This window comes from Thalia democratica, chromosome 1, assembly GCF_965202585.1.
Source record: "Thalia democratica chromosome 1, ktThaDemo2.hap1.1, whole genome shotgun sequence".
Taxonomy (NCBI): domain Eukaryota; kingdom Metazoa; phylum Chordata; class Thaliacea; order Salpida; family Salpidae; genus Thalia; species Thalia democratica.
This window is the reverse complement of record NC_139165.1, coordinates 17,952,851-17,979,758: the sequence shown is the minus strand read 5'-3', so window position 1 is coordinate 17,979,758 and position 26,908 is coordinate 17,952,851. Positions and strand designations below refer to the sequence as shown.

General features: G+C 26.2%; 1 protein-coding gene across 2 annotated transcripts; it reads right to left on the bottom strand.

Moving 5' to 3' along the window:
- Positions 1-411: 411 nt before the first annotated feature.
- Positions 412-26,564, bottom strand: LOC145833653 (anoctamin-5-like). 2 transcript variants are annotated; one of them, XM_082940812.1, is made up of 25 exons: positions 26,463-26,564; positions 14,869-15,045; positions 14,292-14,399; positions 13,883-14,002; positions 12,751-12,852; positions 12,333-12,416; positions 12,216-12,239; positions 9,456-9,577; positions 8,365-8,499; positions 6,895-7,009; positions 6,606-6,666; positions 5,917-6,137; positions 5,224-5,406; positions 5,028-5,064; positions 4,601-4,767; positions 4,048-4,166; positions 3,727-3,780; positions 3,386-3,453; positions 2,881-3,001; positions 2,540-2,624; positions 2,152-2,244; positions 1,818-1,906; positions 1,405-1,510; positions 1,117-1,273; positions 412-715 (listed from the first exon to the last, which is right to left on the bottom strand). In XM_082940812.1, exons 1-25 carry the CDS (start codon positions 26,544-26,546, stop codon positions 600-602), a joined length of 2,748 nt encoding a protein of 915 aa, XP_082796938.1. In that variant the 5' UTR covers positions 26,547-26,564; the 3' UTR covers positions 412-599. The 2 variants fall into 2 exon arrangements, with proteins under 2 accessions (XP_082796938.1, XP_082796929.1); XM_082940803.1 differs by lacking the exon at positions 12,216-12,239 and having other exon boundaries at positions 12,309-12,416.
- Between the last annotated feature and the right edge of the window lie 344 nt (positions 26,565-26,908).

Here is a 26,908-nt window from a genome sequence, read left to right as displayed (position 1 = left end):
TAAATAAAAAGCTTTGTATTAATAAAGTGTGATGACTAGTTAACTATAGTTTAAATTAAAAAAAAACTGTTTGTAAGTTAAAGATGAGCGTTATCTTAAGTCTTAAACTTTTGTAAAACTTTATAGTGATTTTTTCTTTTAGTTTTATAATTGCAAATTATTCTTTTTTTAATAATGATGGAATTTTAAACAACGAACTTTAAAAATAGCACAAAAAGAAACAGTTAAAGCTGTTGATTACTAAATTAGTCAATAAAAGGATCACAACAAAAAAAAGTTTAGTTGATGGATTCAATAAACTAAAGCTTGTGCAAAATCAAGCTTAAAAAATCATCTACAATGAAACAAAAAATGTTTGTAGTTTTTAGTAAAAAAATACAATTTATAAGTAATTAATTATTTATCTGAAAATCTATCGACTAAAAAAAAATATGTTGAATTTATTGAAGTTTATTCAAAAAAATAAAGTGACCTTTTAAAAAACTTAACTATATGACACTTAAAAAACAGGTAAAACAACTCAAGCTTTTCAAAAAACAAAAAGTTTTTATTACAGTGACGTCACAACTACATCATGACGTCATTATTCAATTCTGACTTCATAACCCTGTCGTCTCCTTCACCAGTTCCACCGTGTCCTCCGACGTGGGTTGGTCTTGTATTACCTTGTTTCCGTTCTGCGCCGTTGGACTCAGTTCGCTGGCGGGTGTGCCTTCTGAAATATAAACACATTTACAACACAGATGCATAACTAGTTTATTCAATTACAACTAAGTTTCACTGCTTAAGTGCAACTTTTGAGGTAAAAAAATGACTTTGATAAGTAAATAGTTTTCAAATTTTGGTTTATACACTCGACTTAAATAAATATAACACAATAAATAAGAAAAATCCGAAATTAATTTAACTTTAATTTTTTTTATCATACTGATAAACATCTTGTATTTAAAAAAAAACATTTGCGAAAGAGTTAAGCTAGTCTATAAAACATTCTGACTAAAGTAAAGACTACCGTAGTAAATTTGAAAATAAAATTGTACAAAAAGTCAATAAAGTATAACATAATTATAACTTTATGTTTCTTTATTTCTGTATTAAGCTACTTATTCAACACACCTGCAGTACTGTGAACATGTTTCAGTAGTTCCTCACACTCTGCTTTAACCAGAACTTCCTGAACCAAATAATGTTCCCTTCTTATCTTGTTCTGAAGCGATCTCGGCCTGTCGGGAACTATATAGTCTATCAGCCACTTGCAGAATATTACGACGTGCTGAAATAATAAAAATAAATCATGAATTTTAAATAAAACAATCACATATAATATACTAATATTGTTAAAGAATTATGCTAAACAAAATTGTTTACAATAATAAAGATATATGAATAAATATATACACTCACCTCCATAACTATGACGAAAGCAACTTGGGCTGCTATGACGTGATAATACTGTTTCGTTCTCGAATAAGGTTCAGGATCGTCAGGACCTGTTCTGTATGCTCGGTATCTGTAGAAAGTGTTTTAAATTGTGTCTGTGCAATCTAGTTGCGTATTATATAAAGAAATTTTAAAAAGTATTTATAGCTTGATTAATTTTAAACCCTTTTTGATAAAAAAAGCATTCAAGCAACAGCTTTCATTTATTAATTGTATTTTTAAGAGTATCATAAAATTGTAAAAAGGTAGCTGCTTGTTGGGTACTAAGTTAGAAAATTAACTCCATAATATATATAAAAATAAATCTGTAAAAGGTTAAACTTCAAAATTAAATTTTACTTTGAATAAATAAATTAGTAATTTTAGGAGAAACTCACCTGCAAAACTCATAAGTAGTAGAGTCTGGTTTGCTTTGAGGTGGAAAGTCATCGACTTTAAATACTGCTAAGCTGTTGTTTGTGAAACCCTGTAAAAAAGTTACTATAAGTGTACAACATATTTAAAAGATTATTAAAACAAGTTTAATATAGTTTTTTATTGTTCAATTATTTATTATTAGTGTTAAGCTTTAGACAAATTAACTTTTACTGTTGTCTACATAAAATATATTAAACTATTTTAAATAGCAAACCAAATGGTAAACAAAATAAGTACACATTATGAATAGTTAGAGTATTATAAAAACAAATAAATGACGTCACTATACCAAACCTGCATGGTCATTGAGTCGTATGAATCAAGCGAGTATACGTAATAATAAACTAGTTTTGGAATTGTTTGAGAGGTGAATGCTATTACGAATGCCTGTAATAAGTATTGTTTTATTTATGTCAAACTTACTATTAATACATAGTAACTTATTGTATATTGTTTAAACTGAACAATTATTTTACAAAACTTTTATAAGATGTTACCAACTAAAGTCAAGCAATTAATTTTTAAAACAAACATTTGTTATAACGGTTCAAAGAAATAGATATTTTTAAATGAGAATATATTGTTAAAATGGGTATGTATGCCAATAATGTTTTTTAGATATTTCATCAACTTAAATTAAGGGTAATAATAACTAAGCGTAAAATTCTTAGTTTAAACTAACATTTGTAATAACGGCAAGTGTACCAAGGAAGTCCAGCAAATAATACCAGACACCAATATCTGCACACTTTTGAGCTATTGGCCGTCTGTAAAGATTTAACATATCAATATTTTACAAAGTTTTGAAATAAGTTTTATATTAAAACATCCTATTTGATACAAAATTTAATAAAATAAAGTTATTTCAGTGCAACAATTATTTTTAACTGTCTATAATAAAAATAAGATTGCTAACCAAGCCACTGTTAAATAAAAAGTAAAGTAGTTTAAGCTAATTAAGTTAGATATTTATAAAAGTAGTTTATTAGAATTAGTTTTCCAAAAATAGTAATAACTACAAACCTGGATCCAGTGATGAGCTTATTAGCATCAAGTCTGATTTCAAATATGTTGTTTATTAGTGCTAATGCAGGTGCTAACGGGAAAGCTGATACAAATAGTGTCGCAAATCCGAACTGGATAACTGAAAAAAAAAACATAAATTAATATGAATAAGTATTTATTTAATTCAATTTAATACGACAAAAGTCGCAAATACGAACTAGATTACTGAAATTTAATACAGTTTTACACCATTAGAATATGAAATATTTTATCAACATTTTATTTTTTATAATCTTAGATTAGTCACAAACAAGTTTAAGTTACAATTTAAAAAAAAACTCTATAAGACAAAACAAAAGCAAAAAAAAACAAAAGTTTAAGTAATACACAAAATCATACAAAAAAGTCTATAGAAAATTTACATATTTTGCATAGTTTTAGTGTCATCAGAAAACAGACTACAAAATCAAAACTATTACAAACAACTTAAATCCGACTATTTATATTATATTTCAATACTTACCCATTTCAAGATATTCGTAGAACAAAGATAATTGTGCGAACGGTTGAAGATCATAATCTTGTTCCCATCTATTAATAAAAGGTTTTGTAAAAAACTAGTTTTAATTTAGTTTAACTAAATATAATGAGTAGTTATGACAAAAACTAAAGCATTAAAATAAGTCTTGATAGTTTTAGGTATGTTACAGATTTGAGTAAATAAAATAAATTTTTAAACTTCATTTTATGTTAAGTTGATGAAAAAGTTTGATCAAAAGTTTCTACTTCAAACACTTATTTAGCACAATATACTTAAACGAACTGTATATATAATTACTTTTTTTTAATGTAAATTATTTTTACCTTGTGTAGGCGTTTTCTGGTGATTCTTGTGTGACCATTGCTGATTTCCACTGTCTGAAATAATTAAAGTTGGTTTAGGAAAAAAGTAAATAAAAACAATTTAAAGTATGAAGCATATTGGCAGGTAGGAATTAAGATGTAAAAAATAAATATTATTCTAATTTTAAAAGTGATTTGAAACTAAAGTGTTGTGTTATTTTTAATTATTTAATTTAGTTCCAAAAAAAAATTGCTTTTCAATATAAAAGAAACAAATTTAACACAAGTCTATATGCTAACTTAGATCTTAGTTTACGCAAAAAGATTATTTCTAAAACAAACCTGTATTTAGTTTGAGCCCATGGTAGTACAATTTCAATGACATTGTTCCAAAGTTGTTTTCCAAACATAATGATTACAAGTTGTGTTGATAACTCGTACATACAACCACCAGGGTCGCACTGTATAAATTTGTTTTAATTAAAATGGATTTAATATTCATAGTCAAAATTATAATAGAAAAAAAGTTGAAATGCTTACGTTAAAAAAGAATTAAAATTGTATTTTTATAGAAATGTTTAATAAATAAATATTTTGAAGATATGAAACACGTCATTTAAAAAATGTGCTTTTTTCTTCAGCAGGTATTAAAAAAAACGAAAATTGTCTACATTAGGAATATTTTTTATATTAAGTTTTATCAAACAAACAACAGGATACTTTTAAAAATACTGATTTATATTTAAACGGTACCAAAATTAGAGTGATTAAGCATTGAAAACACTTGAACATTGTTTTTTCTAGTATTACTAAACAGTGCAGAACTTTAAGTTCAACATGACATACAATTTTAAATTATAGTATATAATTAAAATAAATATGTAAAAAATATTACCTCTTCCCACCGGTTTCCAACAAAGTAGGTGTAGTTGGGCGGCAGACCGGCCAGGACATTTTTCAGGAAGGCGACGTAAAACAAGTAGGAGTAGTAATTGACAAACTGGAAGCAGAACATCTTGAACGTGAATGAATCTTCGAACTCTATCTGCGTCCGAGGTAGTTCTGTGGTTACATTAGATTTCATTTTAGAATGAGTGTATTTAATACAAGCAAAAAATAATAGTTATGTATTTGGTAGTTCTTTGTGTTTGGTATAAAAACAATTGCTGAAACTTTACGCATAATATATTCTTACGCATTTAATACTTTTACGCATTTTACGCTTGACTAGTCTAACGTGATTTACGTATTTTCGTACTTAAATACTTAATTTTATATTTTATTTGTATTTATTTAACTTTAGTCATAAGAATCTTACTTACCAAGGTCTGTAAGCCATATTGCAATTTTCTCGTAAATCTGTAAAAATGTTTATGTTACAACAAACAGAGTTATCAAAACTTTAAACAATATAAGTAATGCTGGTTTTCAATAATTTTTATGAACTAAAAGTACATAGAGATACTCAAGAAATAAAAGAAAGCATAAAATCAAAACAGCTTTAAAAACAATACAAACCGTGTTGAGTATCATGATAATTATCAAAGATATACAAGATCCGGTTATTGTGGTTAGTAGAGATGGTGTGGCGTATGAAGCGATACCGTCTGTATTTTGGTCTGATAGTGATAATGCGAACACTGATGTTATCACTATCCTGTATATGATGACTGCTACTACTGCCGCACACACTACTAATACCTGTTGGGAAAATATTGATGTAAAATACTATATTTTCCTTTAGAAAAACTGAATTCATAACTTTTAGCAATTATTTATTTATCAATACATGTTTGGTACAAAACATGTAAAAGTGTATATAATTTGATTTAATTTTGTTCAGTTAAATATGCATGTTTTATTTATTTTAAAGTAAAAAAAGTCATACGGTTAAAAAAAAAGTTAATTATTTTAATTTTACTTTATTACATAAGGCAAAGGAAATATTATATTATGAATAGTATAAAAACTAAATAGTATATTTGTATATCAAATATAGTGAATAATAAAATCTATAACAAACCTAGAAAAACACAGCTGTTGCGCTAAGCGTTACATATTGAAACTCACATACTAAAAAAAGCAAAACGAGTTGTTTTTGTCTTTAACAAAGAGTTTCTTAAACTATTAAAGACAGCTTATACACTAAAATGTTTATACATTTATCAGACGTTTTTTTTATACATGAAGTAAAGTACTAATAAGACAAACCCAGAAAAATACTGTAACTGCGCTGAAGCATATCCTCGTGCATTTGTCTTTAGCACTTAAAAAAGGCTCCTTCTTCTTAGTGATGGGGTTTACCCTTTCCCTGGACACCTTAGCCTCGAACTCGGGTCGGATCAAGTCCCGATCTTCGTCGTAGTCAACAAGATCCCACTCGTAATTGAGCTTGAACTGCTTTCTCTTCCACGACTCAAGGAATGAAGTTGCTGATAGTTTAAATAAATAAAATAAATAAGAAAATAAAAAAATAGTGGAATAAAACCTCAGATAATGGGTACTAATGCAGTCTGATTATTTTTTTTGTTATTTTTTTTTCCAAAACCATTAAGAACTAGTGAGAAAAAAGCAAATGCTTTAGTCTGTATTTTTAAAGTTGCTATCCACTACGCTGTGCTAGAGAGTGCCGGTGATAGTATAACTTGAATTTTTATTGAAGCAATTAAACCTTAAGTTTGTTAAATTAGTCTAACTCCAGTAGGTATAAAAATTGCTTTAAAAGTTAATTTTAACATTAAATTGTAATCAAATTTAAATTTACCTGATTATTTAGTGTTAGTAATTGAAATTTAAAGTTATTATAAAAGTTGTTTATAAATTAAAGTAGTTTTTTTATCAACTATTTTGTTCATAACGCGTTTTTATATTAATAGAATAAAACATGCAACTTTACTTACCCCATAAGGACATGAATATTGCAAAGAAAATTGTTGAGTTGTTGTCAAACACGTACGTTATCTGGTTTAAAAAGAACATTTTGATATTACAATAAAACAAATTAAAAAGCTTAAAGATGTTAGTAAACTAACACTTTAAGTAGTTAAATAGATAAAGTAGCTAAGTAAAACATAACATTTTAAATAAGCGTAAGTTGGTAAGATACCTATAACTCCTATGCAAACTTGTTATGAAAAACATTTTTTGCCTAATGACAATAAATAAGATGTTAATGACGTCACAACCAACCCTTGTGGCGAGACAAGACGAAGTTAGGTTCCAGAAATCGCATCTCTTATCGCACTGAGGACACATGATGAGGTCACCGGCATAAGAAGGATAAGTATCATCACATACTTCGCGACTAAATAGAAAAGTTTAATTTACCTTCAGATAAAAAAGTTTAAAAATAAAAAAAGGTATTCATATCAGCTAATTAACAGTTTTTAATTTTAATTTTAGTTAACAAAAACTTTTACAATTTGTTTATTTTGTCTTGAGGTCAAAAAAATTCCATATTAAAATATCAAATTAGAATAAAACATTAGAATTGAAATTTTTTTTAAAACTTAGTTTAAATATAACATACACGAGTACAAATACTGTCTATAAGTACAAATACTGTCATATAAGATATTTATGGCATTCGCATTCAGGTGCTCGTAAAGACTGAGGACAAAACATCATTTACAAGCTAGAAAAATCTTAAACATTTACAATATAAACTACTATTTGTAAAGTTTTAAAGAATCTTAACAAAATAGAAGTTTGTAATAGTTTGAAACTTAATTATGTTCAAAAGTTTTGTAATAAACTAGCACAGCTTAGCGGTAAAAAAACAATTTTTAGTTTCGCGCGCTTTGTATTCAAATAAGCTGTACTTTAATGATAAAAGTAAACAATGAGGAATTTCTGTTGAATATTTTATTTGTCTTGATAATTAAATATAGTTTTATACTTTATTAATTATTTTGTCTTATTTCTACATTTTAATTCGAAGAAAAATAATATTTTTTTTGCTTTTTAAAGATTTTTGTACTAAATAATAAAACAAAAATTCTTACTTGACTTTTAGAAGTTGCACAGACAACATATACTAAACTAAAAAAAGATTATTTACCTTGTTGAACTGTAGTTGGATATGAATAACTATACTTTGTTATTCAATTGCAAAAAAATATTTGTAAGCAAACTTTTTTGACAAACTGTTTTATAAATCATTGTAAAAAAATAAATTGACTTCAACTATAATTACGAAATAAATAAAAAGCAATCAAGTTTAAAAATATGCTTGTAAAAACTTGCTATTTTAATGACTAGCAATGATTAGTTTTTTTATGATATGTGCAACTTATTAAGATTTACTTTTGTAGACTAAAGTGTGTTACTAAATACGTATGGTTAATTTTTTGCGAATTCTTAGACTCAAATAAATTTTTACATGAGTAAGTGTAGGATGTTACGTACAGTAAATATAAAAATATAGATTTTTAATAAAAATTAAAAAAAAAAGTTATACAGTGATATACGAGCTATCTTACTCATATAAGTGATATAAATTTTGAAGTTATATAAAAAGTATTTTTCTTTTAGTTTATTGTAATATTAAAATTTAAACTTATTCAAGTCGTGTAAATTGGTCGCTAATACTACCGATTCGTAGTTTCTTTGTTTATCAACTGTTTTAATACTTAAATACATAGTTAAAACAAAACTAACACAGGGGCATACGAGTTCATGGTGCACAACGAATACGTCATGCATGCGAGTCCGACTATCGTGGGCCAAATCAGCATTTCCGTGTAGAAGCCCAACCATGCGAAGTACAGGGCTATCTTGTCCCCAAAGTACTTCCTGCAATCACATGCAATTTCGTTTACTACATGCAAAAGTTTGTTAAACGTATTTAGCTGTTTAGTTTTTGTTTAACAAAGTATTTAAAGATTATATTTATTATTAACAAAGTTATAATTTGTTTTAAAACTACTGGTAAATGTTTGTTACTAAAACTCTTATAGTTTTCTAAGGAGTTTAGTAAAACGTTTCATGCTAAAATATGCTCTACTCAAGGACAACGACAACGATCAAGGCTTCATATTGCATCACGTGACTATCGCATCCACCAATTAGAGCAAAGTATGCTCAACATTTAATGGAATAGAGCTTAATATTACGTCATTCAATCAAAACCTGATATTGTCAGAGCTGTACAGTGTAACTATTCCGTACAACATCACCACTATCCCAACAACTGCAGCAATCGAAAGCATTGTGACGTAATGCTCGAGAAAGGCGAAGTAGAGGGCGTATTTTACCCCCATATACTTCCTATGATGTCAAAGTATATTTTTCAAAATTATTTTTGTTAATTGTAAATATTGCTGTTATAGTGTTGCTTTTTATTGGTCAGGTTTGGTTTGTATGGTTCGCGAAAGATTTATGTTATTGATTGTATAATATAATGAAAATTCAAAAAAATAAGTTTCAGTATTTATTTTGGTTAAAATTTTACATATGTATACTTAAACTTATAAATAGAAACATATTTATAAAATACCTGGTTATACCATCTACCCCATGTTGTCTATAACTAGTATTAACTATAATAAGTACACAAAAATCACCTTATAGCATCTAATGTTTGTTGTTTATACCATCTGCCCCAAAATTTAAATAGTTGTTAACAATATTAATGATAACAAGTACACATAAATCACCTTATAGCATCTAGTGGTTGTTGTTTATACCATCTGACAAAAACTCATATAGTTATAAACAATAGTTAATAATAATTAGTACACAAAAATCACCTTATAGCATCTAATGGTTGTTGTTTGTACCATCTGCCCCATCTTGCCCAGTATTTATACAGTAACCTCCTCACCGGAGTTGTTTCTTCGTCCATGACGTCACCGTCTTCCTCGTACGTTCCCTGTGACGTCATAATATGAAAAATTAAAATATACTGTTATAAGTTTCTGGCTATATAATTTGTTTTTAGGTATTTTGATTGGTTTTTAGCATCGTTTCTCTGTGACATCAGAATTATGATATATAATATTGTGTTATACGTTCCCTTTTACTTCATAATTCAAATAAAAACAGTTTATTTTATAAACATATACATCATCATATTATTGTTCAATCAGTATGAATGATAATAACAATTGTTTTTCTTCAAAAAAATGCCTTTAAATTACTTTTGAAACAAATACTAAAAACCGTAACTATAAGTGCTCATCCATTAAAGGAGTCTAAAAGCAACTAATTTTAATCGGAATTATATTTACAATAAGCCAAAAGTAATTTACTGAACACAAACAGTTTAGAAAAACATTCTGAATTTTGATATTTTTTACATTTTGTTGTCTAACTGTTTACTCAATCTAGCTTTTTCATAACTAGTGAAGGTTCTTACAAGTGCTTTCATCTAAATAAACTTGCATTTGAAAAAAGTACTGCATACCAACTAAACATAAAAATTAAGAATAAATTATTAACTAAATACTGTTCTAACTAAACAAAAATTTACAACTTTATATTCTTTTCTAAACTATTAACTGATTACTAATTTTTCTAACTTTTTCTGCACTACTTCTAGTTGTTCCCGGTGTCTCCACTTTATTTTTGCTGTCTCTGGTTCCTTCCTTTTTATTCGAATATCTGCTCAGTTCCCACTCATCCGACATTTTTCTCATCCAAGGCAGAGTGCCCAACAGAATACTTGACTAATAATAGTTTGATTAATTAACAAAACAAAACGTTAACTGCTCACTAACTACTAACATAAAAATGCATAAGTAGAAAACAAAATGATTTTTTTATAATTGCTATTAGCGAATAAAGACCTAGAATAAGACACTGCAGTATTTTTTGTTTTGATAAAGAGTAAAAACGATAGCCAGCGGTAAACTTTACTGTAAGTTAGTGATTAAAAACTAAGCATTACCACTACTTTAACTGAAGCTGCTGTCATTGAAAAAATTACTCATATAAAAATAAAAACTCAACTTAAAAGAATTTAAAACTAAGGCTAAACTTACTTTAACTTTTTAAAGAGTAAATTAAGCTTATACATAAACATATATCTGTAAATTTCGCATTGGTGTTAACGACAAAGTTTACAAAAATAAATAACAACATACTTCAAAACAAGCGAACTTTAATTACTTTAAATAACGCAAACTACTCATGATTATTAACAATCTTAAGTCTTTTGTGTACTAGCATTAAGACTTCAAATAAAGCTTTACAAATGTTAAACTAGTGTATCTGAATTTAATGAAGTCTTGAAGTTGATTTTGTTTTAAAGCATTTTAAATAAGCATTAAAAATTTTAGAAACAGTAAAAATACTTTAATGAACATAGAAGCACTAAAAAACACAAAAGTACACACAAAACATCTTCTTTCTTTACTAATACTTACTAAATAAGATATAAAATATAGTTTTGAGTTCATCCGAGATAATACTATTTAACTTTAAAATAAAAGAAAAAGTAAAACAACAAAACAACAGTTTTTCTAAAATCGCTCCTAGCCCAATGTTTTTAATAATTTCTAAAAAAAAAACTTTATAAAAGTTAAGCACGTTGAACATAAAGAACCAACGTAAAAATTAGTTGTTTAAATGATATAAAAAAAACTAAAACAAAGTATGTTTATTAAAAGAACAGTATGTTTAAAATAGTATTTAGTTAAAAAGTTAAACCAAAAATATCTTGCATTTTATAAATTAAGGTAAAGCTAGTAAAACAGAACGCACAAAAGTGCATTAATTAATTACTGTCCGTAGTATAAGTTAGTGCGAGGTTTTATTTATAACATCTCCCCAAGGAAATTAAGCCGTGCCGTTGTATCAAGTTACATGTGGCTAAAATCAATATGTGAAATTCTTTACTTTTACAAAGTTTAACTGAAGTTTTGTACACAATTTCAAATTTTTATTTGTTTGAATAAAATAGTTTTAAGGTTAAAAGAATTTAAGATTTTTTTAGCTTTAAAAAATCAAACAGTTGCAAATGATTGAAAAATAAGTAAAGTTAAAAAACATTATCAATAAAGTTTACTTTAAGTAACAACTGATTTGAACCGAATAAACTTGTTTATTTTGATCTATTTCAAATCGGGTACGTTAATTCTAATGGTTAAAACTTAAAAAAAAGTTAAGACTTTAAAGATTAGCTTGTTTTCATAAAAGCAAATAAATAGTTTTTGAATCTAATTTAATTAATAAAACATTTTTAAACTAAAATGCTTTGAAAAACAGGTTTTTAGTAGTACACTTTTATTCCTTAGTACTAATCTAAAACAGTTTTACTTTACAAATAAAACTTTTCACTAGAAGAAAAAAGGTTAAATAGTATGGTTGTGTTTATAAATGGACAAAATACATATAAAAAAACCTTTATTTCTACTAAAGACAGGGTAATAAGTTTTACATTCGATTTTAAGTATAATAATGCAAATTTACATCATGTAATGGAAATACAATATACAAGTTCCATAATTTACGAGTTTTGTGCAACTATTTAGAAACAAATATTTAATGTAATGCAAATAAAAACTAACATCGTGAAGCGGAAATACACTTTCGTATGTTCCATCGTTTATAAGTTTTTTAAACAAATAAATATATATATTACTGCATTAATACAAACTAACATCATGTAATGGAAATACACTTTCATATGTTCCATCGTTTATGAGTTTTGTAATTCCAACTGCTGTCTTTTCCTGACCGAATCTCGTCTCATTCAGTACTCTGTATGCCTAAATTGTTTTTACTATTCAAAACTAATGTTGCTACTGATATAAAGTAGAAACAAAATTAAGTATAACTATTTTTGTTTATTAAGAGTCCAACACATAAAAAAATACATTTTTAAAACTAAAAAGTCTGTTTTTAAGTTCTTACAAAAAACTAAATACATGTTTAAAAAATGCTGATTAGGTTAAAAAAAATCATTGAAAATTTCTAAAAGCTGTTATTGTATGTTGTAAATTTTTTTTTAAAGATAGAAAAATAGTTTTATGGTAAATTTTAAATCTTTAACTTAATCGATGAAAATCCTTATAAAAATTAAATATATATATATTTATTTACGATTCTAGATCTTTGTGCATCGCTAAAGAAGTCTTCATTATCATTGATATCGAAGAAGTGTTTTTTCTCGTTCACAAATTCCGCAGTGTAGTATTCTTCTCTCTTGAAATAACAAGTTTTTTAAAAAGTATACCAAATGAAAATAAAAGTACAAGTTTTTAAATAAAACGGGTTTCTAACTAACTTCTCTCTTTTCTCTTCTGATTCTTGCCTACGTAACAAATAAAAGTTTGTTTATTACGTATTAAAGTTGGTAACTACTCTGATATTATAAACTAAGCTAATGCAAAAAACATGACTTTTGCTTTTGCATTTTGTTTTGAAATTCAAAACGAGTCTAAAAAGTCTAACATACTAAACATTACATTAAAGCTACCTGTTTTCTAATATCTATCATTAACTCTGGTCACTTTGACAAAAAACTAATTGCTAGTAAAAAATAAGTTTCTTTGTTGTATAGAGCTAAATACTTTGTTTAAACTTCATAGCAAGCATTAAAACGTCAGCAATTTTAATAAACAAAGAAGTATTTGATATGTATTTCTTTTTAGCAAGGAGCTCTTTTTAAAACCAAAAACTCTCAGAGAAATATTAATCGTAAAAAAGACAAAAATTTTGAATAAACATTTTAGTCTAAATATAATAAATTAATAGTTTTACATTATTTCTTCTACGTGTATCCATAAAACAGATAATCCGTACGACAGATAATCAAGTTTTAGGTTGTTATATCTAAGCATAACAATTAAAAGCAAGTTTCCTAGATTTCTATTGTTTAGTTATATTACCAACTACTATCTAGTACTGCTATGAAACTTACGACCTCGCGTTGAATATTTGGCTAATAAAATACTTATTAAGTACTAATACAATTCTTTTTTGGTATAAATAAAGGTTATACAAATTAATAAAACTAGTTGTCTATACATATGTTTAATTAGTTTTAAGTAGCTCAAAAATTTTAACCTTATAACTTTATAGTACAAAACCATTAAACTAAGTTTAAAAACAGCCATTACAGAACTACATTTTATAAACTGAAAGCATATTAAATTTTACGTTGTTGTGAAAACTATCATCATAAATTAAAGTTCTCTGTACATACAAAAGTAAAGCAACTAAATTAACTAACGGCTTCTTGTAGTACATGATTATTGAGTTTGAAGCAATTCATGCATTTAACTTCTGTGTTACAACTCAAAAGATCACAAATTTCTTCCTGATCTATTCCTTCTTCCATATGGTCGTCTACCTGTTTTTATAAATTTGTTTTTTTTGGTATTTAGTTGAATAATTTTTGTACTTTTAATACTAAGAGCGATAAGATGATTTTACTTGTACCTAGTTTGTGTTTATAAAAAGCATCAGTAATATCCTTAGCAAAATTATTGTGTTCTAACGTATTATATCGGAGAAGATACTCAGTTTGATTGGTTTAAAGTAATGAAGTGCTCATTAAAAGTAAGTCAAATTTGTACGTAATAGCACATATTACGTATAGCATAAACGCGTTTTGAGTTATAATGTAAAATTTAACATACATTTTGTTCTTTCAGAGGCATTTTCATTCTCATTTTCTCAGCATAGTCGTACAAGATGGGTTTTGGAACGTGAATCTTCACAAAACACGTTACTTGATCTTGGGATTCCTGTAATAGTTAAAATCATCTAAATTTGTTTAACTTATAGAGTATATTTAATTTATATTGGCAGCAGAATATTGCTGAACTCATAAGCTATGACAGTTTATAACTTTTACAGCTAAAAAAAGCATTAAAAAACGTTTTTTTTTTAATGCAGTCTTACCTCACAGCAAAACATTGCTGAACTAGTCTATTTATGTTGACAGCAAAACATTGCTGAACTCATAAGCTATAACAGTTTATAACTTTTAGAGCTGAAAAAAAGCACTGCTGTTCTCCTACAAAACATTAAAAACGTTTGTTTTTTCAATGCAGCCTTACCTCAAAGTTTGTAAGAAACTGTAAGTTAGTTAGTAACAATTACAATTTTGTTAGTATAAGCTTCAATTTCAAGCACATAAAATTAATAAACAACTCAAGTCAACATTAAACTTGCTGCTATGGTTTGTATATATATTACAAAACAGTTAATCACTTCTTTAGGTTCGATCTCCAGTTCCAGTCCCTTTTTCTTCAACGCCTCCTGATAAACCTGCCTCCTCTGGTAATTAACAGAACCTCCTTCCTCCTCTTCGTCCTCATCTTCTATGTAGGCCATGACGAAATCGATCTTCCGCTGGCCATCGTTGAAGTGCAACGTTGATTTCAACCTCTGTTATGAAGTGTAAGTTTGTTACATATAGTTTATAAAACTAGCAGCTTCAAAAATGTAGAGAGTTGGTTTCAGTCTCTGTTTGGGAAAATTCAGTATGCTTATAAAATTTAAAAAAAAAATTTTTGAGAAGCGTACCATTTGGCTTGGCGTATGTTATATAGCGTGTCAGAAGGATATTTTCAAATCACAAAACAAAGAACGTTGAAGAAACGTAATCAAACTAATCGCATGAACTTTTGTTAAAATAAGTAAGTTTTTTAAAAAAATTAACTTATTGTTACGATCATAACTAATTTTTCTATAAATAAAATAATAAAAACAAAAAAAAAATGAAGCGCACACAGGCAATCATCACCACTGTTTGTGACGTCACTGCAACTTGTAAACAGCGCGATGTGACGTAATAATGCAACATAATGTAGCATAAAGTTTGCAGCAATTAAAATTCAAACATCGTAATGTTTAACTTAGCGTTACTATGGGTAAGCAAGTAGCTTTAACATAAACCTAGTTATCAAGATTCAAAAAAGAAACAAGTTTCTCAACATTACTCGAGTATGAGTTTTTAAGTCAACACTAATAAACATTTTTTCTATTGAAGTGCTAAGTTTTAAAATCTTGCCACTCTGTCTTTGAAGTAAGAACTATCATATTATTAAACATTTAGTAGGAAATGTGTATTTAAAATTTAGCGTTTAGAAATACTTTAACATATTACATAATCACAAGTTGTATATAGCAACAAAATAAAGTTTAAAAGTAGTCTAGGTTTTATACAAAACATTTTACTTTGAGCTACGTGCTATATATCAAATACTAAAAATGTGATTACAACTTAACATACAAGAAACAATTTATTTATAACAAAGTTAAATACCAAGCTAATTAAAATAAGCTGTTATGTTATACAACTTAAACTTTTTAGTCTCATTGAAAAGTGATCACACTTTAATACTCACTGTCTGCAAAGTATGAAAAACTTGCACATTATTAGGTTTAGACAACCGACATATTTTTGACTCATTGCTATGTATATAGTAATAGCAAGAAGCCATTAGGATTTTAAAGTAACTCAACAAGTAATGTAAAATATATTATTAACAACAGTGTCCAAATAGTGTTTTAACGATGACAAAGTTTGTATGTAAATTGAACTTTTCTTACAACAGTTTCTTTGTATGTTTTTAACTTTTAATATAACTTTGTATGGTAACAACTTACTGCAAAACATTCTATTTCATTCCACTGTAAGCCAATAAGATAAATAATAGTTTACAAAATAAGCTTCTAAGGAGAATCGTTTATTTCACCCATTAAGTAGTTTAAAGTTAAACAAACCAGAAAACTTGGCTAATAATTAGCATAAAGAAGTTAAACTTTATATGAATGAAAGTTGTAAGCAATCGAGCTTTTTTGCATTTAAAGCATTTTTTAATCTTTTAGTAGATGTTTCTTGCTTAGAAAGAATCTAAAAGCCTGACCTCTACAAGTCTTAATCAGTTTAAACAGCTTATTAGTAATTAAAAAGAAAAAACTGTTATTAAAGAGATAACAAATATTTGAAAAATGCCATAAAACTTCATTACTGAAAATCTAAAACAATGGTATTATATTTTCAGTACTTAAACATCTAAATGTTAAATAATAAACAAACAAACTTCATCGTTATAGTAGTCCTTAGTATCACTCGTAAAAAGTTTAATGTACTTATACATAGCACTAATAACTAATGAGTTTTAAAATAAACTAGCACTTTTAAAAATTCAATGAAAAAATCAAAGTAGGCTAATTTCCGGTTTAATTTTTCATAAAAAATAAACTTAGAGAACGCAAAGCTACTTAAGAAAAACATTTTGCAAAAGTTAGTTAGTGTGTTAAAATTAAATTGTTACAGTTTTAAGTAGTATCCTTAAAGTTGTAGTACAATGTTTAAAGTTTAATGAAACACATAATGAACAATTTGTTTCTGTTTCGAAACTTAAAATGTTTTTTACAACTAAACTAGTTTTGAGTTAGTTTTAAATTTGTTAGTTAAAACGTAATGATTTTGATTGTTGATATAATATAGATTTTCTTCTTTTTTATGTAAAAACAATTAAGTAGTTAATTCATTTGAGACATTTGTTCTTATTTATATTTGTTTGTCTGTTTTGGTAATATTTTTAGTTTCTAAGTTTAATCTAAACATAAAATTAAATGTTTTAAAGTATTACTCACTGTAATAATATTGCTAAAAAGATTTTGTTGTAAAAAAACTTTAATAAACTTTTTATATCAGCTTTAACATACTGTTAAATAACTATTGCAAACATTGATTTTTAAGTTTAGACAACTATTAAATTTTTTTAAGCTAGCAATTTTTTGTTCAATTAACAATATAAAAAATTAAAATAAGTAATTAAAAAGTTAGCTAAGTTTAAACAACCAAGTTTGATTAAAAAAAAAACTGTTTCAAACCAAATATTTTTACTTAATAGTATTCTTATCAAGCTAATTAACTCATTTGATCAAAAAAGCAAGTTTTCGACAATATTTTTTTGTTAACAACAAATTAAATATATAAACAATCATATATTGTTTATTAAATTAACAAATTTTAAATTTCTTACCTCATCATTGTAGTAGCTAGATATCCCAATAAAAACTTTGATGCATCTACAGAACATAATAGAAAAAACACAACAAACAACTTTTGTGTTTTACTCAAAAATCGAGCAAAATAACACAGTAGCTGTAATTTTCTCGAATGCAAACTTTTTCAATGCAACAGCAGTGATATATAAGTTTCCGCTTTACAGTTTCTTTTTGTAAAGTTTTTCTTTTTTATTGATTTACCCTACCGTGCGTACACATACATATATAAGTATGCAAGAGTATTGCTGTTCTTGTTGGGAGGATTAAGCGAGAGAACAAAGGTTTGTTTTGGTGAAAAAGAAAATAAAATTTCAGGGTTGCGTAATTAACATTTAGCTGACTTTTACAGCCAAAAATTAATTAACCAAAATAAAAAGCTAGTTAAGTTAAAAGAAATAGCTTCTAGTTTTGTTTTGCTTGAAAAATTTATTTTTACCGTGAGTAATTTTATTTAAACTAAGCGTTTAGAAAAACTTATTGATGCCTTTAATTTAGCATAAACCATTGTAGGTAAAAGTTTAAATAAAATTTAAGCTTTAAAGCTGCTTTCTACAGTAATATAAGTTAAAAAGTTTACCGTGTATAATATCATTACAAAGTAAAACAACTATGCATTTTATAATCAAATTACAAAGCGGACTTAAACTTCAAGTTCAAATATCAATAGAAAAAATCCAATTTAGAATAGATTTTTATGGATGAATTTTAAACGAAATACTTGAGTCTTCAATAACCCAAAAGAAAAAGCAATCAGTAATACATCCACAGTTTTTTATTATTTCTGAATTATTAACATTACTTTGTATAAATTAGCTTAATGAACAAAAACAATTTGAATTTAGAAATATTACGATAAGGGAACTAAAATTTTAAATACTAACTTTAAACAATAACTTTGAACAAATAACTTTTTTACTTCCATTCTAAATCAATGCTAATTAACAGTTCATCATTGTATGAACAAAACGATACATTTTTTCAATGTTTTGCATAAAGTTAATTAGTTGTGAACACAAAGGTAAATTAAAACAAATAAGTAAAATTAACGTTTGAATTAGAAAAACTACCTTAGGCTCTTGTGTTTAGTTTATTTATTTAATTGTCATAAGTAATTTATTATAATTATACTAATGTTATTGCTGTTAAAATAGATAACTTGATTTTTGTATATGACTGTTTATAAATTTGATAAAAAAACTATTTGTAAACTTACTTATTGTAAATTGCTGAAGGCAACTTTATAAAAAACAAATAAGTTTCATAAAAACTAACTAGCTTAATAGGTTCTCACCGTAAAACTAAAGTATCTACTTTTAGTTAGAAAAGTCACATTTGAATGAATTTTTTCACCATCTGTCAATATACTATATAACTGCTATTTTTCGGCAAAGCCTTTAAATAAAGTTTTAAATTAAAGATAAAACTTCAATTTTAATCGATGAATTCTGATAAGTTACTTTCGATTTTTAGATTTTTTTTATTGAAAAATATAGTTAATAAACAATTAGTAACCAAATTTGTTTCCTGTATAAGTTTTTATTAGTTGTAAGTCATTTGAAAAAAACAAGTTCAAACTCAAACTCATGAAGTTTTCATGTAACAAACCAACTTATAGTTTTTATACAAGTTCAGAGATAATATTTGTATTTTCGATCTAGCATCAAAAAGGTTTAATATTTTCAATCAATCTCAAATACACTGTTTTATTTCACTTGTTGTTGCCAATAAACAAACACAGCATTATGTTCATTAATAAATTAGTAACATAGTTTTGATATAGTTTAGTATACCAGTTAAGTTACTTGAGCTTTTTACAACTTTCAATGACAAAAGGTTTTTAATATAAATTTTCTCTACCATGACGATTCTTTTAATTTTTTTATATATCTAGTTCTTTCTACACAAGTTGTGAAAATAAGTCCTCAAAAACAGTAAATTTCAACTTTAATCAATTTTTTCAACAAAGTTATCTCCGTAACCACAATGTACAGAAATTGAACAAAAACTGAACTTAGTTGTCAATTTACCGATAAAACTTTAAACGAACAAATTTTCCAACAACCTATCAAAATTTAAACTTATAATCAATATTTTAGAAAAGTTTCCTTTGTTTTTTGTTTTGTTAACTTTCAGGTTTCAAATACAAGTAATAACAAAGAAAAAAAAAACAAGCAAATCTCACAACTTTAAAATATATAACAATTTTCTACTTTATCATATAAAAACAACTTTTGAACTTTTCAAATTATATCACTACTTTTAGATACTTAATAATTTCTATGCGATCACAGAAGTTTTATGCGAATATTTGTTATTCAAATTCGTTTAAGTGACAAGATAACAAAATGAGTTTTCAACTTGAATCAATACTTTCAGAAAAGTAAACTCAAAAATTATCAACAAAAATTGTAAAAAGGACATTTAAACAGATGAGAATACAACTTTTAACCAATATTTTCACAAACTTCCAGAAGTATATTTTAGAAACAATTTTTTATGTAATCAAATTTTTAAACATTTTTTGAACTTTTCAACTTTTAATCAATATTTTCAGGTAAGCTACCTGTGTTTTTTATGATTTTAAGATTTAAAGTTTTAAGCAGTTTAACACCAACCAAACCTCATAGTTGAACAATTAGTTTTTATATTATAAATTTTTAACCATCTAAAAAATTTTTCAACTTTCAATCAATAACTTCACAAAAGTTACCTCTACTTTCTGCGACGACGTTTCGCTTTCACGCCTCCTAAATGAATTTTGCATTAAAACGAAAGGCATCGAGCAAAACCTGACAACTCGCTCAGGCAACGAAAGAGTAGAACCCTTTCTCAAATTTTTCAACCCTTCCAGTTTTTTATGGAAGTTCTGCCAGGAGAAGACTTCGGCAACGTTCAGTTTGTGGTTTGAGTTTGAAGCCCAGTTTAGTATGTGTTGAGAATGTCTTGACACTAAATTATTTGAACGGTCACTTTCTGGGGGTATAGAACTATCTTTGGTTGCTAAACTCTCGTTGCTTAAATGATCGTTTTTAACTAGACTGCTTTTAGAATCACTTTTTGTAACATTTTCTGTTTTTATACTATTTACACTTAATTTTGTATCTGTATTGTTTTCATGTTTGTCATTTCCTAACGGAGAAACTGTATTTTTCCTCGTAAAAATATTCTTCGGTAGATTAATTTTACTCCCATATTCTTTAATAGAAGCCAATTTTTTACCAAAAGTTTCTTTATTAAGTCGATTTCGTTTAATACTTTCTACTACTTGTGAGTTTAAAATGGAACTTTTGCTCTTGCTGTAAATCGTAGACATGTAGCTCTCATGGCTGTTATTGAAACTATTCGAGAGCTTACTCCTTCCTGCTGTTATACCGCTTTCAGTACTTTCAACATCTGTGTCTTGGTTATTGAATGATTTCAAATCTGGTACTTTCAATGAATTTTCGTTTTGCAAAATTGAAAGCCTGTTTCCGTCCTTTTGTTCATTCAAAACGCTGGTTTCACTTTTATTACTCCCGTTAGAATTCAAATTATTTTGTAAAAGATTGTCATTTTCCGCTGACAAGCTTTTGTTTTCTGTGACTACATTTTCAAACTCCTTTTCGTCTACTTCTTTTACATCAGTACTTGAGTTGTTAGTCGACATACTTTAATTTTTTGCTTGTTATCTTACTTTTCTACACTAGCAATTTTGCTTGAGATTTCAGTAAAGCAAACTCACAGTATAAAGTTTTTTTAGACTCAAATGTTTTGATGAAAAATTTTAACCAAAAAATTACGTCACATTTTATATTCCATAGTTACAAATGTGAAAAAAAGCTTTAGTGTACTTTGATTTGGATTTTGTTATAAGTTTGGTTAACATATTTAAATAACCTTTAATTATATTTTACTTTAAATAATAACCATTTAAATAAGTAAGTATCCGAAAACTAGACTTCTAAATATGATTTCGTTTAAACAGATTTCAAAGATTTGATATAAAGAGAGCAATAAGATTTGATTGGCGTTTGCTAAAGTTTCACGGGCAGAACTAATAAAAAGTTTTAGACTTATATGACAATAAAGTTTATTACTAGAAAAATAAGAAAGTCGAGTAGGTTAAAAAATATTTCACTAAGGAGTTTATATTGCAGGAAATATATAAAAATAACTTCAAGTAAATCAACTTAAATTTATCTGTCATTGCAAACTGTTTTACAACCTATTTTTTATTATTTTGAAAAGCAAAATCAGAGTGCTTTATAAGACTAAAAGTTCACTGAGGAATTTTTATTTACACAATAAGTAGAAAAAAAAAGCATGAAACAAAACGGTATTTTTTTATTGTTGTTGAAAGAAAATAGCGTTGAAAAAAATTTTGCAATCGATAAACTATATATTTTTTGATAAATAGTCAAACAAGTTCAACACTTATATATAAAAGTTTCAACACTCTAAAAGTTCCGGAAATTAAAATTTTTAGCAGTCTTTGCATTGTTATATGATTGTGAATTTAATAAATGTTAACACATCAAGGTTTGTGAAAACCATTTACATAGAAATATATAGTTCAAAGTATATTTTATACAACTTAGTTTAAAATATTTTTAGCTTGGTTAATTTAATTTATAAAAATTTTGGTAATATAATTTTCTAGTATAAATTTTCAGTCAATCAAGTATGACCTAAAAAACACAAATTTTTGAATTACAGCCAACTGAAAACTTATATAACAATAATCAATTAACTTAGTTTATAGAGTAAGCGTATGTTCTTAAAACTATGTTTGATCTAATTAGTTTTGCACATTTTTTAAAACCAATTTCAATAACTTCAATAAAGCTGACTACTTTCGAATCTGTTTAATAATAAAATAAATCTGAATAAATATAAATAAACATTCGGATAGAATTTATTCAAACCAGATTGATTAAAAAATCCAACAAATCAACTTTTACAATATTCAAAGTTATGTGACTTAAAATTTATATTGACAGCAACAAACATTAAGGTAATAACAAACTTGAAGAGTGTGTTCTCTGTTTTGTTAGAATTATTTTCTATAAAAAACAATTACTACACATTTAGCGTTACTATTTTAAAATAAAAGGAACACAGTACAAATACAACATATGTTTTTTTCATGTCATGAAAACAAAAGTACCTGAGACAAAACTAATAATGATATAATTACACTTATAAGGCTCAATAAACATAACACAGTCTTGGGAAGTTCCATAAGTTTTTAATTTTATAATCAATCACGTTAGACGTGATACAAACATGCAAAAGTTCTAAATTATTCATTTAGTAACGAACATAACAACTTTAGTTGTAAAGTTAGGTAAGTCTTGTATATACACTAGAAGAACACCTACCTAAGATAAGTAAATTTCTTAAAAAAGTTGAAATACACGGCTTTTTATTAGAAGTTCCATGAACGTTATATTAGAGTTCACTTTTATTTTAGTTAGGATTTATCTAAACTAACTACTTATCAATAATCGCTATTTTGTAGCACATTTTGTGTGTTATATAGAGCACTCTAAAATATAGTTTATAAAAGTGTTTTTACACCGTTTTTAAACAATGATAAAAAAAGTTGTTAACGAAGTAGTAAATTAAGTTAAAAAAACAATAAAAAATAACCTCAGCCCTTTCTAATGGCGTCTCTGTTCTTTGTTTAACTTGTGCAGTTTGTTTTAGCTTCAATTTTTTGCTATCTTTATTATGTTCACCTATGTGGATTGTAAAACTAAAACTTCTTGTTTTTTGAGTGGTTATATTTGGTGAATGCAATCCTCTATTTTCGATACTTTCTTTGTTACTTTTTACGCTAGTTTTAAAATCCATTGTCTTGTTTTGATTAGTTATATTTGGAGAAAGTAGACCTCTATCCTCTTGAAAGCTAGAGCTTCTTGATTTCTGGTAAATTTCATTTGGAGAAAGCAATTTTCTATCCTCTGTAAAACTGAAGCTTTTTGATTTTTGATTACTTGTTTTTGGAAAAAGTAATCCTCTGTTTTCGATATTTTCATTCTTCTTGTCTTTTACGCTTAATTTAGAATCCATTGTTAGCTTGAAAAGCTACGGTTTCACACAAAAAATACAAATTGTTTAAACATAAAAACTAACAAACGACATTTAAACAAAGACAAAATGCATTTTAAAGCACACAATACATAAAGATAGTTTTTGTCAGTTTTCTAATTCTGTGAAAAAGTTCTTAAGACTACGTCATAATTCAACGCTAAATTTTATGAATTTATAATCGTTGGTTTTAGAACTAGCAAGTTTTAAAAACATTTAAACTTTAAAACTCCTCTGATTAAATTTGAGCTATAATTTTTCTAATAAGCTTTTACTTAACATGCCTGATAAAAAATTGGTTAAATAATGTATTTAAAAGGCTTTAAAACTTAAACTTATTAAACTTAATAATAAATAAGCGAGTAAAAAATGAACAATTTGCTTTAAAAAACATTATAAGTATCTTGTAAGTATTTAACTACCCAGACTTTTTAACCTTCTAACTTTGAAGTTATAATTGTTTTACAAAGCACTTAATGACACTAAGCCGAGAATTAAAACTCAATTAGCTGAAAAATAATAATGCACTCAAACTTTAACCCAGTTAATCTGAACAATAAAATACCTTTGAAAACTTAGTCTAAATTTAAAAAAAATCTATATATTTTGGAACTGTCTTAATAAAAACTGACTGTAGTAATACAAAAAATAAGGGACATTCTAAAAATAGATGTAAAAACAATAATCTACTCCTCTGAGCAACATTTTGTAATAATTTTTTGTTTTGTCTAGCAGCATATAAAGTTTAACTACTAGTTTGTGAAAAAAATATTTTACAAAATACAGTGTTTTTATTGTAAATGACACCTATGTGTAAAATTCTTTATGTGAAGTTTTTTTTTAATCAAAAGTTGGCTAAGATTTAAAAAATCATTGTTACAGAAATGGTTTTCAAACATCAGAAAGTTTATACAAATTTAAATTACGAAATCAACAATAGATTTAAAAACTTCACTGCATTTATTTAAACTTAATTTTTTTTGTTATTATCTATTTGCTTAAGTATTAACATACCATAGTTAAGAATAGTTTTCTACTGCTAATTCTATAAACGAACAAACTTTAAAGACTTGCATATGTTCAATTTTTGGGGTAAAATTGATTTGGTAATTAGAATACACTTTAATTTTTGATTGAAAGCAACTGACTTTTATGACAACGGAATTTTTTTTTCTACAACTTAATTTTTTTTGCTATCAATAAAATTTCAATCCAACAGTTATTCTCTTTTTAAGTTTTAACAAAACCAAAGTAAATCTTTATTTAAACTATAATATTCTTCTTTTAGTTCTATTAATTAATTATAAAAATCTCAATTATTTTTTTAAACTAATAAAAATATACATTTCTTTAAACTAACTTTATCTAACTTACTACAACAATATTGAGAACTACTCATGTTAATTTTAAGCTAATATATTTTAATGCATAAAACTTTTTACATAATAACCTTAAGCAAACTTTACAATAAGTCATTTAACTTTAATTTTGATTTAGTTATTATACTAACAGCTTTAGGAAACGACTAAAAACAAAAAACAGTATTGTATTGTGTTTTTATAGTAAAACAACTATTTAGCACTGCCTAAAAGTTTTAACCTTTATTCGTACTTCCACAATATTTTTATTGTTTATCAATTTCAAGCAGTCTAGAAAATTGATCATTGGAACAATAATGATTATTCACTTTAAGTTAGTGATTTGAAAAAAACACTTTTTGTCGTACAGTCCTCGTAAATATAAAATCAAAATAAGAAAAACTTTGAATGATAAAAAAGATATAAAATATATAAACTTGTAAACAAAAGTGTCGCCTACGTATCTCATGATCATATTTTTGACTCTAACATTCTAAAGTTTAATATAGAAATAAATTCTTTATACAATAACAAGAAAAAAACACATGTGGTACAAAGAGGAGCTTAATTAAACTCTGTCTACGATCATTTTACGTAAACAATACTACGTCATTAATACCGCAAGTATTGCAGTAAGATTTCCAACTTGTTCTACAATACATTTCTAAAAGTCTCGATTGAGAAATTACTTTTATCGATTCTGGGCGAATTAAAACGTAAGTGGCTTTAAAGTTCAAAACATTTACAACACCAGAGTTTAAAGCATTAAAGCACGTGAAAGTATTACGTTTGTTGTAATCTGTTTACATCAAGAATGCTTCAACCAAAAAACAGACAAAATACCACACTTTATTAAAATAAATCAAATTGTACAATACTTTTAATAATGCGATCAGTTTGTAAGCTTTTAATAAAAGTCTGAATAAATCTCGATTTTGTAGTTTATATTTCATAACTTTAGTTTAACTTCATAAATTTATTTTTTAATAACAAAGCCTTAATTTATGTTCTCAAGTGCAGTTTAGTAGTATAGTTTTGCAACAATGATACTGACAATACTATTGTTTTAAATTTTGTGATTAATTATACTCATAATTTTAAAGCTTTTAATATTTCCATTTACAATATTAAAATAATACGACTTTCCTTTAAAATCATGCAATTTAATGCTGTTTATTACAAATAAAAAGTTTAAAACAATTCACTACCGATATTTACGAAATCAGAAGTTTACCATTACAGGACTGCCTTGTAATTTCGCATTTAACAATAAAGTAACTATTGTGACGTCATTACCTCGTTATTTCTGTAATTTTGCGAATAATAAAGTAACTATTGTGACGTCATTACCTCGTTATTTCTGTAGGATTCGTAGTTTTTCAGGCAGTGACAGCAAAACATCCAATGAAAAAACGATTTGCCACCCCCTTCCATTATTTAATTAAAAAATAACTAATTAATTAAAATCGTAAGTTATTGAAACAAACCATCTGAAACTACTTAAAAAATATTATAGTTAATGTACTTCATGCTAATTTTCTGTGCTACTTTTTTCGATAAAAAGTAGATGCTATTATATTTAAAATATAAGTTTATATAAGTAATTAATAAATTTTTTGTAGGTAATAAAGGAAGTTATTACAAAAAACCGCCAGTGGCGAGTAAACTAATTTTCTATTTTCCAGTTGTAAAATTAATTCTTTTTTTACTTTTTTATATACAAAAACCATTATAATTAAGAGTTAATTAACTAACAGAATATTTGCAGAAGTAGACAACGAAAAGAAAATGTTTTA

Excerpts from the sequence above, each read along its gene's own strand:
- LOC145833653 (XM_082940803.1), bottom strand. The coding sequence starts at position 26,546 with ATGGAAGGGGGTGGCAAATCGTTTTTTCATTGGATGTTTTGCTGTCAC. Across the intron at positions 12,417-12,750 it reads ATGCACAAAGATCTAGAATC|GCATACAGAGTACTGAATGA; the intron begins GTAAATAAATAT and ends AAAACAATTTAG. Across the intron at positions 8,500-9,455 it reads CAACCATTAGATGCTATAAG|GAAGTACTTTGGGGACAAGA; the intron begins GTGATTTTTGTG and ends ATGTGATTGCAG.